Genomic DNA, 15,981 nt, shown 5'->3' on the forward strand with positions numbered 1-15,981 from the left:
TCAGTGTTTTCTTGTGCTGATTGTTTTCTTTTTCTTATCTCTTTTCTTTTATTTGATCCTCTGAAACATTGCTGCATACTAGAAATGATAAGCTACAAATTAGCAGCAAATTAATAGAGAGATTGTTAACAATGCATCCTAGCAACACATGCTACTAGGCAATACCCATAGTCATGTGGGAATTTACATAGACCAGGTTGCTAAAACTGGGTGGTTAGTGCAATGTATGTAAAGTTCATTCCAAAGACTGGTCTTCAGAGAAGAGAAAAGACTTCATAAAGACAATGGCTGTCCCAGTTGAAGAATTTTTAAAGTTGATTCTGATTTTGCTCCTGAATACAAATATTTGATTGAATATTTGTTATCTTTTCTTTTTTCTTTTTTATTCTGCAACATCTGTGATGTGAAAACGCCAGATTTTCGCACTGTCAGAGAAAGTAACAGTGTGCATCTTCTTGTAGTTCAGTCATAAAATTCCCAGCACACTTTAGAGCATCACTCCCCAAGCTGTCTGGCGTCACCTGCCCTGCATGCCCCAAAACGCCATTGACTAAGAGTTTATTTTGACTAAACCAGAGTTGTTCATTGCTGGAACAATGGAAAGATGAGCCAAGACGTTTTTGATGAGTTTTATGTCGTGCCTTTTGAGTTTGAATGAAGCTGACGACGATGATTAAATGACAGCTTTTCAAACAGAGTCTGGTTACTTTGACGAGAGCAATAAATCATCTGTTTCTGGTGAAACAAAACATATATTACTCTTTAAAAGAAGGCCCCTGACTGCCATGACCCGTTCCATAATGTTGACAGACACTTATAATAACAGTCTGAGCCTGTCAGTGTTAAACAAGCAAGCGTCACCGGTCCTACATGCTCTGCAGTGCGCTGGGGTAAAGTGGCAGACTGTGCTGCATTTCTGTCACTCAGAGTTTTGTTGCTTGTGGTGATATTGAGACTCAGTTCATAACTGAAAGGTTATTCCTGGGTATTTTTGTGCATCAGTCTATTTTATCCTGTTACTGTAATGCACACTGACTGTTGTCTTAGTTGACAGAGGGGTCTCTGACCAATGATTCAAATCTTTAACTTCAAGGAAGCAGCCTGAGTAAAGACCAGTTGGCACAACCAGGCCAAGATGCTCTGGATCAATCTGCCTGTAAAGACCTGTGTCTGTGTTTTTAATCACACTTTATTGTAGAGTTTACTGTGATTATAATCAAATCAGCTCCCACTTATTTTTTCTCCATTTTGTCCAGTTTCTAACCCCCATATTTCAAGCCTGTCTTGCCTTGTTTTATTTTGTATTTTATTGTGATGTCGTGGTTGTGTGTTTTGGCTCCTTTTCCGCAATCATTTTATAACTTCTGTTTAGGAAAGAGCTGCATAAAAAAGAAGTTCACCATCATTTTCACAAAAGAAAAGCAAAACAATGCAGCATATGCAGCATAATCTGCTCCTCTGTTATCCATTTGCATGATCATAATGTTCATAAACATTTATAGTAGCAAAACAGCATAATTCACTACTGCTGTGTCATGTCATTAACATCCTTAAATCAGTTTGCCAAAGCTAAATGTTTTCCAACAAAATATTGCATCCATAATGAGCATATGGATGAACAGTGAGGAAGTGGATTATGCTGCAGGAGAGGTTTCTCTGGACGTTTTAATACCTCGAACATCTCATACTTGACTTATTTTTCCTTCCGTAAAACCCCACCTGAGTTCATAAGTCGGACCAATGACATGCGATCCTTCCTGGAATACAGCTTAAGAAAATAAACCAGAGCAGCTACAAGAAATGAACCCAAAACAAAGGGGATTATTGGTAGAAAGAGACAGATGCAATTTGTTATGCTTGGCAAGTCCGGTAAATCCCAGCATTTGGAGAAACTGGAACCAGCAAATGTTTGGGATTTGTACCCAACAGATGACTTGAATGATTAATTGGCAGCACTGATTGGCTGTTTAATTTGATTGATTGGCTGATAGATTAATCAGTGTGCCTTATCAGCAGTAAGGTGTTGTAGGCTGTGTGGGAGAATCTGCACTGTTTAAGTGCCCACATTTAAAAAATAAATGCTTTTGAACAGATGGTAGGGTGCCAAAACAGACAGAAATGTGTGTGTGTGTGTGTGTGTGTGTGTGTGTGTGTGTGTGTGTGTGTGCATGCTCCGATACTTGTATCTATGTGAGGACCATGAGAGAGAGAAGGACATTTCAGTAAGTGAGGACACCTTCTTTGGTCCGCATTTCTTCAAAGGGCTGTTTGAGGTTTAAAACATGGTTTTAGGGTTGACATTAAAGGGATAGTTCTGTCTTTTGAAGTGGAGTTGTGGGAGGTATGTTGGTAAATCCAAAACTAAGCCTTTAAAACAACAAATTCACACAATAACCCAAACAAAATAATAGACTGAGGCAGATAGACCGGCAACTTAGGTTTTCTCTGAGTTATATTACTGTTTTTGCCAGTGGACTTGATATTTGATAAATCATGATTGATGGCCAACTAACCTTCAAGGTCCACATGGCCTCAGTTGCTCACTCATGTTGATTTTCCCTGTACAGCATCAGGAACATCAGACCCTACCTGTCTGAGTATGCAGCACAACTCCTGGCACAGGCTCTCGCAATGTCACGCGTTGACTACTGCGGTTTCCTTCTGGCAGGCCTCCCCAGATGTACGTTCAAACCTCTGCAGATGGTCCACAGCGCAGCGCCACATCTGGTTTTCAACCAGCCCAATAAAGCACGTCACCCCGCTTGTCAGATCACATACCACTGGCCTCCAGTTGCTGCCTGCATTAAATTCAAAACCCTGACACTCACTTAGCTCCCGCCTACCTCTACTCCATCATTCACATCCACACTCCCTCCCGCTCATTGCGCTCTGCAAATGAAAGGCACCTAATACAACCACCACAACAGCGCTCAAGGTTGCTAGCCACACTCTTCTCTTTTGTAGTTCTCTGGTGGGAACGAGTTACCAAACCTGTTCAGCTCTATCCTGAGCACCTCTGCACTTGATAGACCTTTTTGGTTTTTTCGAAGAAAGGGAGGAGACATTGCATCAGCTGCAACAAAAATGAAGCAAAATAATGAGAAAGAGCGAGAAATAGAGCTTCAATTAAGTATCAAAACCAGCGCACATAAAAGTCAGGTGCATACATGAGCACACTGAACAATATCCGGGAGCAGAGTGAGTATGTCTGCATTTCTTCAACCTGCTCAGAACTTCTCAACCTTGCTTGCTCATTAAGATGCATTGCCTCTTGCAATGCCTGTAGGCACCTTTGTCCTATCAGACTTGAACTGTGCTTTATGGCACTTGCTCATGTTGTTCTCTCCTGACTAGATCCTTGCTTGTGTCGTATCAGCTCTCAGATGAACGTCGCTTTGGATAACAGTGTCTGCAAAATGAAACTGTAAATTGTGCTTGTAATGAAAATATTATAATTATAGCTTACACCTAAACTGATACTGATTTTCTTAGGTGGGTAAAATTGGTTTTGCCACTGATCCTGTCAAGCTGCTTCTCCAAACTGGGGATGTGTCAACCACCATCTATGATAGGTAATACACAGACTGTGGATAAATAAACCCCAGTTCAAAAAACCTGAACCCACACTTTAAAGTAAGCGAAAAGGAAATAAATTATGTTAGTGAGGGTCCTCAAAAGTATAAGTACTAATGTGTATGATTAAAGTGTAACTACACCCAAACTATATTTTTTAGACAGCTATCTATCATAGCAGCTGCTACTGCTGTTTGCTCTGCTGACCGGCACTGCAGCCGTGCTACATTGTAAATGGAGTGCATGAAAAGCGCTTTTCTAGTCCACCGACCACTCAAAATGCTCTAAAACACATGCCAATCTTCACCCATTCACACACACATTCATAAACTGATGGCAGAGGCTGCCATGCAAGGTGCCAACCGGCTAATCAGCAGCAGTCACTAGATGGCTGCTCTGTCTTCTGAACCATGCTGCTCTTCACCGAGCTGTTAGTCAGTGTTCCCTCATAGCACACGTGCTGATCACATGCATGGGGAACGCGGCCAGCGCGTACGTCTATACTGCGTGATGATTACCAAGTGATGGTAATCATATGTGTAGGTGTTTTTTGCTCAGCTGTCCTACAATACTCACGAGTGATGCAGTGTTATGAATGATGCCCCCTCAAGATTGTGTGCTTGTATGTGTGTGAGTGAAGCACGATGATATTGGCATGTTATCAGAATTGGCTGACACCATCTTCAAGTACTGGTATCAGCCCAAAATGAAAAATTCTGCCTATAAGATGACATGTTATTATGCATATCTACAATAAGTATCTGCGGCTACTGCTGAGATACTTCTAGTTCTAATTACAGGGAGAATATTTCAGTGACTATTTAAAAAAAAAGCACTTTTAATTAACGCTTTTAATCTGCGACATGCACAGAGCAATGCAGCAGCATGACGGGCTATAAACTTTCCACACCACAAAAGTAACTGTGATGTAAGCAGAGACGAGGAGCGCAGGTGATGCGCTGTGAGCCACAGCTGCACCGGCGCACCACAAAGCGCATAGAACAGGTGGTGCTTGCTTGTTTGCTTGTTCTTTGGAAAAGATCGTCACAGCGAAATACCATCTGATATGTTAATTTCAGCTGCCCTGCCTGATCCACAGTTTATCTGCGTGCCCATGGATAAAACTGCAGGCATCTCTACTCCAGCTATAAAAACAAAAAGGAATAAAAGTAACAAAAAAGGTTTTTAAAAAATTGGGACTCACAGGTCCAGAATGCAATCATGAATGTGGAAAAAAAAAAAATTAGGCTGACCAGTTTAGCAGCACTCTCTCTCTCTCACACACACACACACACACACACACACACACACACACACACACACACACACACACACACACACGCTTTTTGTGATGTTGGTGGCATTCACTTAATTTGGGCGCCCACAGGCAGAAACATTAATCAGCTCCCAGCCCTCACAGAAGTCGAGGATGGTGGATTAACTGACAGGTTGTAAATCCACATCACTTAGTTTGTAGGCTTTCCTGTCGATCACAGGTGTGTGTTTGTAGGTTTCATGTGTGTCCTGTGACTGTGTGATTTGAGCGATTCCAATATGTGTCTGATACCGGACTTCTGTGCAGCCAGGTGTGTGTGAACACTGAGTGTACAGTGTGTGTGTGTGTGTGTTCTGAGTGTGAGAAAGAGAGAGAGTGTGTTTTGTTTTATTCATCAAAGGCCAATCTGCTTCTTGTAAGAGGTGCATGAATAAAGCATAGACCCTGCTACTGATATCTGCCCTCACACACACACACACACACACACACACACACACACACACACACACACACGACCTTTATTAAACTTTACTCTCCGTCTCCCTCCAGAAGCCTTTGTAACGATCAGAAACTGCAGCTGATAAAATCTAATAAAACAAAGTCCAATAAAGGAGATAAACATCAGATTTCTTAAAGGATAACTGCGTTATATTACAACTAAGGTCCTGTTTTACTCATCTGCATCAGTAACAACATTGTCCTCAAAAAGTTTTATTGTTTGTAAACCCCTTTTTAAGATGTTTTTTTGACGGCAGAGTTTAGGTGGAGGCAGAACAATTCCCTGCAAACATGAGCTATCAAGCAAGTTTTGTTGGCTTGTTTCGTAACGGTGTCTGAAGAAAATACAAGCTCTTTTGAATGTGTACGGTCGCTCGATCTCAGAGTGTTATTTGAAACAGTTCACATTAACTAATGAGAGCAGACTTGCAGACCCGAACACACTCACTCAATGGATGTAGGAACTTTTGAGGAGCAATTAAAGCTCATCTTAGTTTGGTGAAAGTGAGAAACTTGAATTCATGTAGCATACTACTCTGTTTTCCTCCAGTTTTACTTTGTTTTGCCTCCAGCTAACACTGTGACGTAATCATGATGTCGGCATGGGTTTATTTTCTAAATTTACATTAGTAATAACAACATCATCCTTAAAATGTTCACTGCTTAGATCTGGAAACATGGTGACATCACAAAAAGAAATCTGACCGCTTCACCTTTGACATACAGGGTTGTCCCCGGTATCTTTTGAGGGACTTCGAAACTCAGGTGAGAATCACGTGATAATGCTTTCCTCAAATTTGTGGAGACGAGGACAGGAAGGGAGGCATCAGGTGCTGTCCGTCCATCTGCTCCTCCAAAGTCTCAAAAGTCAAACCTGACGAGCGAGCAAGTATTGAGCAGTTGTTAAGACGTAGGTCAGCGTTTCGTGCGCACTTTATTTGTGCACGCGGACCAGAAACACTCCCTCCTGAGGATGGTTAACCAGATTAACCATGTTTTCTGCTTTGTGGATATCGTTCTGTGCACTTGTATCATATGCACATTTGGAAGACTACAAAGAATATGCCACCATCTAAACTCATCAGACACAGAGCATCGTTTTTCTAAGAACCTCGTGCAAACTGCTTCAACATGTAGACAAATGCAGAGCTTGACAGGCCAGTGGGGCCCTAGTTATGGTTGCTAACTGAAACTAACTGAAACTGCTCTCGCTGACGTGTCGCACTTATCACAGCGAAGCTTCTCGCTCACCCTGCAGAGGGAGGACGGCGTTTCCGTGGATCATGATGCTCAGCTGGAGGACGAGCTGCGGCGCGGACTTCAGGAAGGCTTCCAGCAGACGGAGCATGGTGATGTCGGCGCTCTCAAACATCAGCCGCCAGTGGAAGTGGCGACGGGGCCCGTTGCCGTGCCAACGGCTCTGGGCACCCAGGTAGAGGGCATGGATGTACCTGAGGGCGAGAGACAGAAATAGGACGCTTAATCATCTCTTTATCATTCCTGCATCTTTCAGAGGATCTCGTTCTAGGATGTTTCCTGAAGAATTTCAGTGGCAAAAAGTAGAAACTGAAAAACATCATATATACATACATATCTCAAAATGATGGGCTGCCACTTTACAATGATACTACCCTTATAAATCATTAATAAACTGTTATAGCACATTAAATAAAAAGGACATCAGTGACCTGTAGGTGCCAAAGAGTTGCCTACATTTATCTGTGCTGCTGAGCCTCAGATCTCATTGCTTATTAGCCGACTTTGTCTTCTCCATTCACAAATTACCAGATTCATTCACTAAGGCTTTGGCAATATTGTATTGTACCTTGACATTTTCAGCATGTTCAAAACCCTTTTGCCAGTTATAAATGTCAGTACCTCATTAGTAAAATTAATTAGCAGGAAGCAGTAATTGGACCAGATAGTGAGCCCACATCATTGTACGAGAACCATGTTTTTTTTTTTTTTTATATATATAATTATTTACTACTGTTTTATAACACCTAACAAATAACCTAATTAGAAACAATTTAAAGGGGAGAGTTATTGTAAAGTGGTACCACAGTGATGGAAATCTGCAACATGTGAGAATAGTAACCACTGGACGCTTTACCAACACAAAACGTCAGCATTTGACATCCCGGTGTCTTTCCGATGCATTTACAAACAGCTCAGAACTTACATAAACTTTTATGTAACGTAAAAGGTCTTCAATGATGTGAAGGTTAAAGTAGAAAATTACCACAGGTTGGAAAAGAAACTTGCATAACTACTTTCTTTTCTACCAGAAAGAAAGTAGTTCCTGCATGAAATTGCTCTGTAGATTATCTTGAGTAACCGGCTCATGACTTTTGGAAAGAGACATTACCGTTCAGTTTTTCAAATGTGCTGTATTTTTGGCTCTTTGAGCAGCAAAAGCCGAGTGCCATTTAGTCCCATTATATGGGGAAGAAGGCAGACATCTCTACGACTGATATGTCCAAAACCAAAACTATCTGGATGAATAAACACTACAGGCCAGGGGAGTAAATAATTAATTGTGAACAATGTATAATTTTCTGGGATAATAGAGAATGATTTTCTTTTCTTTTCCATTTTCCAGTATTGTTAAGTGTGCACACTTCCATAAAAAAGTGTACATCATGTGTATACAAGGAGACATAATTTATTTAAAAGTTAAAAAACAACAGTTTTTCTTCAGACTGAGGTGTTCAGACATGATAAATGCAGAGTAGGTGTATCACTAAAAGCTAAAAATGCTAAATTTAGCTTGTATATTTTAGAGCAGCAGTCTTCGCTGCTGTAAACACAAAGAGATATAACAGTATAAAAATTTAAATGACATCTTCCAGCAGGAAATGTGAGCCACGCTGTTCTCCTGGGAGGAAAAGAAAAAAAACACCACGGAGAGATGCACGTTCCTCCAGGGAAACGTCTTTACCCTCAGCTGTCACTGTTTGACTCTGATGTGCTTTTTCTTTTGCAGATTTTTTTGTGTCAGTGACGGTGTTGGGCGCCAGGTTGCGGCGGGTCAGCCGGTACACGGTGGAGAGTAGCCTCGTGTTTTTTGACAAATATTGATGTGAGGGGAGGAGGGGCAAGACTGTTCTTCACCTGCTGCTGCAGCACGAGGTCTGCACTGAAAACACGCTGCTGTCAGTGAGGATCAGGAGAGGAGTTTGATTAAAAAAAAACCCAAGGTAACTTTTTGGAAAACAGGCATTATGACTCAGAAGTTGTTTTATGCTGATGTGCACAGTACTAGTATGAAGTATAAAGCTGTAGATTTGTGTGTAGTCCTTCCTTCTATTAGAAATGTTACCACAAATACATGATAAGAAATGGTTTGCAGCTCAATATGACATCACATAAGTGGAAATAGACTGGTGTTGGTTAAGTGGACATATATCTGTTTTCTTCTTAAACTTAAAACTAAAATTCTTTTCTTGTCAAGTACCGGATCAAAAAAATCCTTCAGTTCCATCAAATTAAAAATATCTGAAAGGGAAAATTTCTCTAAACCAGACTGAGGTAATAATGTGTGACGAGAGGCTGTGGAGTCGACATCACTTCATTTTAAGGGGTCACGCTTTAGACTGATGGCTTTAAAATTGCGTCTGGTGTTAGTGTGAAGTGGAGGAAGCACAGATGCATCATGGGAGAAGAGGATGGCAGACAGTTGTAGTCTTAGGGCAGGACAGACAGGTTGTGGAGGAGAAATGAAGCTTGCTGGAGGAAAAGTGAGACGACACTCACTTCCTGCGCTTCTGCATCCCCAAGCAGATTTTAAATAGAGGGGTAAAAATAGCCCACAACACACACACACACACACACACACACACACACACACACACACGCACACACACACACACGTCAGCATATATGACGATGTTCAAGCCTGCAAAATACAGACAAGCACAGATACACGTGTGTGTAGTTGATGCACACTCAACAAACAACATTTCTCAACATGCGCGCACACACACACACACACACACACACACACACACACACACACACACACACACACACACACACACACACACAATGTGACAGACAGGCAGGAAGGCCAACGAGGCAGCCTGGAATTCTGTAGCTCTGCAAATAATTTGCTGTCCAAGCACTGCCGGCACTCCTCCATTCAATCCCTGTGTCTCTCTGTCTCTCTGTCTCTCTGTCTCCATCTCCACCTCTGCAACTCTCTTGTTTGTCTGTTTCTTTCACTCTTCAATCTCTTTTATATCAGATATCTTTATTTATCCTTCATTTCTTATTGCCTTGCCCTTTTCTACCGTTTTCCTTTTTTTTTTTTAGGGATGAAAATATCAGTGGGTCGGCGAATCCATCACTTTGGTCCGGACCAAAATAAATCAACAACTCTTTAATGGATCGGCGCTATATTTTATTTTGGACAGACATCCGTGCTACCCTCAGGGTGATTTATAATCTCCTGACTTTGCAGGTATAGTGGCATCATCTGGTCAAATTCTACTTTAGTTTATGACCAAATCCCATCAGCTTCAGCTGTGCTTTGTGTTTATTGTGAATACTGACGCCACTTCTTCATTCAGTCTGCTTTACTGACATGCAGCTTAGTCTGTATATTAATCTCACCTTCAACTCTTACTCAAACCACCAAAACACATTCACTTTGTCCATATCCATGTGCGTATCTAACATCAAACATAAATTAGCCTTTACTCTCAATTAGTTCAGCACCACGGACAGCTCCATAGATTTATCAGTAGAAAACACAGTTACTCTACTAACAATCTTGGATGATTTAGTTTCTGGAGCCAGCAGCGAGCTTTTCAAGATATCCAGAAAGTAGGCAATGGATATCTGTGCCAAGGTTTTGTCTTCTGTACACTGGTCATTATTTACAGTCCGATTAGCAACATGAGGCTGGTTTTACAAAGTGAAACTTTGATGCAACTGTTTGCAAGAAAGATCATTTCTATGCAACTTGATAGAGTCTCAAAGTCTCATGCAACACACTTTAAAACTTGATTTGACTTTAATTAGCCGACTAGATTGTTCTTTTTTTTTTTCATAATTGATTTCTCGCTAAATTATATCAAGTGGGAAGTGTCATGGCAACTACATTTGCATCTTTGTATCTTATTTTGAATCATTTTCTCGCTGAATGATACCACTTTAGACGTGTTGTGTCACATTGTTGTTGTGTTTTTTTCTGGCACTGGCTGATTACTTTGTTTTATACTTGCTGTCCTGCAGGATAGGAAGAGAGCTACTGGTGCATTAATGCTTATTGATATACTGGAGGATAAAACACAACCTATAGGCCACTCAAAAGAGAAACCAGTGGATCGTTACACAGCCTCAATGAGGAGCCCGATCCAGTGAACCTCCAACTGCGTCACCCTTTGATTCAAGTGAAACAAACAAATAAAGAAATACGCAAATAAATACATTCAAGACTTGCCTCAAACATTCACTCATATTATACAAGACGCTCAAAGGACTTTCATCTTCTATACTGTTGGACTTCCCTTAATCAATAATCGGTCAAACCACAATCAACATCTACATCTAAAAATGGTCATTGATTAGCAAAGAATTGTAGCACTTTTTGGATCTAATTGTAATACATGTCAATTTGTACACTTTCTGTAAATTCATCATTCTTTTTTTAAAATCAATACTACTCAGAATAACAAGACAAACTGACAACAAACGGAAACCAAAATGCTTCTGGTACCAAAGTCTTGTCTCTTGCCTGCAGGTTCTGCATTCGTATAAAGACGTCTGCTTCATTAGAGATCAGGCGGCTGATATTTCCGAGCCGTGGTCGGGGCCATAGATTCAAACTTGCACAAACCTCAGTCAGAAAAAGGATCGATGAGTCCGACAGAAACAACCTCTCTGCTCCTGCACCGTCTCTTCTACAAAGGGGATGGAGAGGTGGGTTGGCAGGTTAACAAGCAGGATGAATTTTGGCCATTTTGCAAACAAGGAGGACATCACCCCCCCTCAAATCACCTACTGGTTTTATTCTTTCACCCTTATCTCTCTGTTTCTTTCTGTCCTCTCGCTATTTATTGGTTTTCTTTTCATCAATTCGTCACTTTCTTACTTGTCCAGTATCTCTTTCATCCTCCACCTTTCTTTCAGTGTTTTTTTTTTCTCTCAATTTATCTTAATCTTTCTCTGTTTTTTGTCTCTTTCTCCCTTTTTCTGCCTCCTTTGCTTTGCTTGCTATCTCTCATTTTGTCTCTCTCTCAATCCAATTTCATGCAGCTATTGTCTTTCTCTCTCATTTCTTTCTTTCTCTCTCCATCCAATTTATTTTGTTCTTTCCTCAGGCGTTCTCTCTGCCTCGAGCTTCCAATCTATCAAATCTATATGAATCCTCTCCTCCTCTCCACTCCTGCCTCCATCACTCCTCTTCTCTCCTTCCCTGTATTCTCTCTGCTCCTCTTCATCCTCCTCCCGCTGGTCTTCCTCTCTTTTCCTCTCCTCTCCGCCAAAAACTCTACTATCTACAAGGCCACAGTTGGACCGCTGAGACCCTGAGCATTTGTAAAAAGAGCTTGTGTGTGTGTGTGTGTGTGTGTGTGTGTGTGTGTGTGTAGTCTTAGAGAATTGCTGCCAAGTGTGATGGTGAGCCAAGAATGAACCCAAGGAGAGACACTTGCACACAGAGAAATTAAACTGTTACACACACTTCATTTGAACCTCTTTTAAATGAATATTACAGGTCAGTGGATGAAACGCAGCGATCAGCAGCAGAGAGGAGGCAGAGGCACAGATTTGTAATTTAACCGAAGCCACCAGAAGCTGCAGCAGCACCAGCAGCGCTTTTATGTGTGCAAACTGTGGAAACAGTTGTGATCATTGTGTTCCCAAAATAAAACAATCTGCAGGTTAATTCAGTGCACAAGCACTGCACTTAACCCTGCAGACCCGGTGGAGCCTGGAAGAGCTCGACATTTTAAAATAATTTCCAACGTATTAAAACACAGAAAAAAGTTCTGAGCTTTGTTTTGTAAAAACATGAAGTTTAAAAGTTGAGATCTGTGATTTTCACTCTCACTGTTGAAGGTTGGCATTGTTTCCCTCCAGGGAGTGTGACAAACAGGCTTGTGGAGTAATGGATTACATGATTAAGAAATCTGGATACAAAAAAGGTAACTATTCAATTAAAGTTAGATAAAAATGGATGTAATCAGATTACAGATATGTTTAGCAAAGCGGGGGACCATTTTTTTAAGAACTCAGAACTCATATATATAATAAGGGTTCCAAAAGGGTTCTTCCTGAAGGGCTGAGGTTCTACCCAAATCCATTTGTTTCTGGAGAACCCGCTTTTGAAAAAAAAAAAAGTTAATCAAAGGTTCTTTGTAAGATTAAGTGTTCCATTAAGAACCATTTTCATCCAAAGAACCATTTTTGGAAGAAAGAGAAAGGGTTCTCAGTAGAACCCCCTGAGTGAGTACTACATGAAACCTTTGGGATATAAAAGAGCTCTTGGTGGAACCCCCTGGATGGGTACTAGATGAACCTCGGAATATAAAAGAGTTGTTAGTAGAACCCCCTGAATGGGTTCTCAGTAACCCCCTGGGTGTGTACTACATGAAATTACAGAGTTCTCGGTGGACCACTCTGGATGGGTTCTTGTTAACACCCTGAGGAGGTGGGAGGGCTCTGGATGGAACCATTGTACCATAGAGGGTTTCTCCTTTAGAACCCCTAGGAGGTTCTGGGTGGACCCTTTCGCAGATGCTTCCAGATATAATCCTTTTATGTTGGGTTCTGTGCAGAACTCTCTAAGAGAGTTCCAGATGGAACCTTTACAAAAGGAAACCAAAAAAGGCGTAAGCTGAAAAACTCTGAAAAACTTCTAAGAGTGTAAATGTAAAAAAGTTCCTCTGTTGTTCTCAGACTGTCTGAGACTCAGATTTGAATGATGACTTGTGGGCATTTCTGTTTTCATACTTACGATCATTAATATAATAATTATTGTCACCGCCGCGGCATCAATTCACAGGCTGCAAATTTCACATCATTAACGGCTCATTGAGTTGAAATTGATCAGCAGACGCGCGTTCAGGACGCAGCGAGAGGCAATAAACAAAGGTCAGGAAACAGATATTAGAGCCAGTGGTAATTAATGATTTGTTTACCTGAAGGAACAAATGAGACTAATAATAACTGTGATGATAATAAAAGTGGAGAGTTGGCACACGGAGGCTGTTATAATGTTAAATCACTCAATCATTTCCTGATGATTGATTTTATATCTGCTGCTTACAAGACTAATGACTCCTCTGTTATAACTCTACGTCTCAAACACTGTGACTTCACTGCTACGATGTCAGGCCACTCTTGCAGAGTTCAACATCGATGTTTTTTCACTTGCTTGGTCGGGCACGCGGGTCACAAATCTACTTGCCCCTGTCAAACTGTTTGATTAGCAGCTATTAAATAACAACAAAGGCTAAATTTAATTGTCATCTTTGATCCAGGGCTGCACCGGACAAATGTCCATCCAAGTTTTTCAAAGTCCAAGGCGATGTCTTTAAAAGTCCTGTTTTGTCAGTCTGAAACCTAATTTACCTCTGGGGATCATGTAATCACACCTGTGTGTGAGTGTGTGTGCGCGATCATCTTGTCTGCAGCTAATCTTGAAAACTACTGGATGGATCAGTCTAATTGTAGTATGCTGAAGGACCGCTGTGATTCAGAATTCTTGAAAAACCTAAAAAAACAAACAAACAAACTTTTAAAATGGTTTTTATGCCTTTATGCTTTTATGGCCAGGGGAATTATGTTTTCAGGTCATCCCGTTCTCGTGAATGTCGTATCTTGAGAACACCTTGAAAGAATTTTCTTCAAACTCGATTCAAATGACTCAAGGATTCAAACGCTAATGAATGACATTTTATATCAAAAAGCTCAAAGGTCAACTTCACTGTGACGTCATAATGTTCAGCTCTGTCCTCTCTGTATAAAATAGTCTCTAAGTGAAAACTGGAATCACACATGTATAGTGAGAAACACTTCAAACTCCTTCAAAGTCATTATAGTGGTAAGTTTCATATTAAATTCCTTCAAAGTCTTCCCTAGACACATTACATGAGTCTGGACAGACATGGATGTAAACTGTAACTTGACTGGTTGGTGGAGACAAACAACTGTGAGGCAGCAATTCTATTTTTTGGCTGCTCTGTTTTATTTACTGTCAGCTGACTTCTCACTCTTCTTAACTGGCCACTAGGGGCCGCAAGTGATCAACAACAGGTTCAGTTTTAAATCTTGTTTCAGCTCAGGACAACGTATGTGGAGGTCATGTTAATGTTGCAGTGCACTCTTCTAGTTAAGGTTTGAATTCTCGTGTTACGGCCAGAAACAGGTTTTTTCACCTCCAAAATCTAATCAGTTCGTCCTCAACCCCAAATGACACCATGAAATCCCCTTCAGCACGGGAGAGACTACAGGTCACTGTGACCTTTACCTTTGACCACCAAAATCTAATGAGTTCATCCTTGAGTCCAAATGGATGGTTGTACCAAATTTGAAGAAATCTCCTCAAGACGTTCTTGAGATATTGCCACAGCTGTCACAGGAAACCTAAATATCTGAGAGACTGAAAGCAGCATTTTCTCCTATTTTTCATAGAAAATTGCTTGAATAATTAATCGATTATCAAAACATTTTAATTGTTTAATTATTTTTTATGACTTGTGGAGTGAGTTGCCAGATTTACTTGCCCAACGTGGCATCTTACTTGCCCCGGGGCAAGCAGGAAATCCTTATTGTTGAGCCCTGTACTGTAAATCCTCCATCGATGAGACAGGAGAGGAGAGCTGGGGAGGGAGAAAGAGGGGGCAGAAAGAGGGGGCAGAAAGAGGGGGGAAACATGTTTATTAATAACTCGTCCCTGTGGTTGATCAAAGACTCGACTGACGCTCTGACACGCCCCCTCGTCAGTCTCCAGGGCGATAAATTTGTGCCAGCTCCAGGCTTTTAACGAGCCTGCTGATCTATTAGCTTGACTCACACAATCACACTGCAAATTTCTATATATCCTGAAAATCTGTCGGCCGTGAACAGAGAGAGTGGAAGAGTGAGAGCTCTTTAACCTTCATCACTTGTCTGAAGAGACTCTCAACCTGCCCATTATCACGCCAGCAATCAGCGGCATTTATTGCCTCTGTGTGTGTGTGTCTGTGTGTGTGTGTGTGTGTGTGTACATACACATACACACTGATCAAATGTCTCTTATGAAACACACAGTGCCGGTTCTCACTTCTGATTGGCTGAGTCACATTGGAAGCTGTTGTGCAATAACTGAGAAATATATAAATAAAAGCTGCAGTCGGTGCGTTTGGCCACGTTCCATTCGACTGGAGGATGCGGCTGTCGTTTGACTTCCTTCCTTTGTTTCGCAGTGGCCTTGGACCAGCAGCTCGCTCTGGGTTACATCATCATGCTGCGCTCAGCCCGCTGCACCGGCGCTGCTCAGCTGAAGTTACAGTAAAGTTATTTTAACTGTTGAAAAGATTATTGCTTTACCATTAAGCAGACTTCAAACTATGGGATTTTAGCCCTGGTTTTCCTCTCACCAACAGGTTTTGGAGGTTTTGCTTCAAAGACACGATCTGGCGAGA

General features: G+C 41.3%; 1 protein-coding gene across 1 annotated transcript in view; it reads right to left on the reverse strand.

Annotated features, from left to right (window-relative positions):
• xkr7b (XK, Kell blood group complex subunit-related family, member 7b) overlaps window positions 1-15,981 on the reverse strand; it is a 94,933-nt gene that overhangs the window by 5,829 nt on the left and 73,123 nt on the right. The window contains exon 2 of the mRNA XM_084720321.1: window positions 6,599-6,798. Within this exon, the coding sequence (XP_084576447.1) occupies window positions 6,599-6,798 (200 nt within the window). The remainder of the gene's footprint in view (window positions 1-6,598; window positions 6,799-15,981) is intronic.

The sequence above is a fragment of the Lutjanus erythropterus genome, chromosome 6 (assembly GCF_056507025.1).
Source record: "Lutjanus erythropterus isolate fLutEry1 chromosome 6, fLutEry1.hap2, whole genome shotgun sequence".
NCBI lineage: Eukaryota > Metazoa > Chordata > Actinopteri > Lutjaniformes > Lutjanidae > Lutjanus > Lutjanus erythropterus.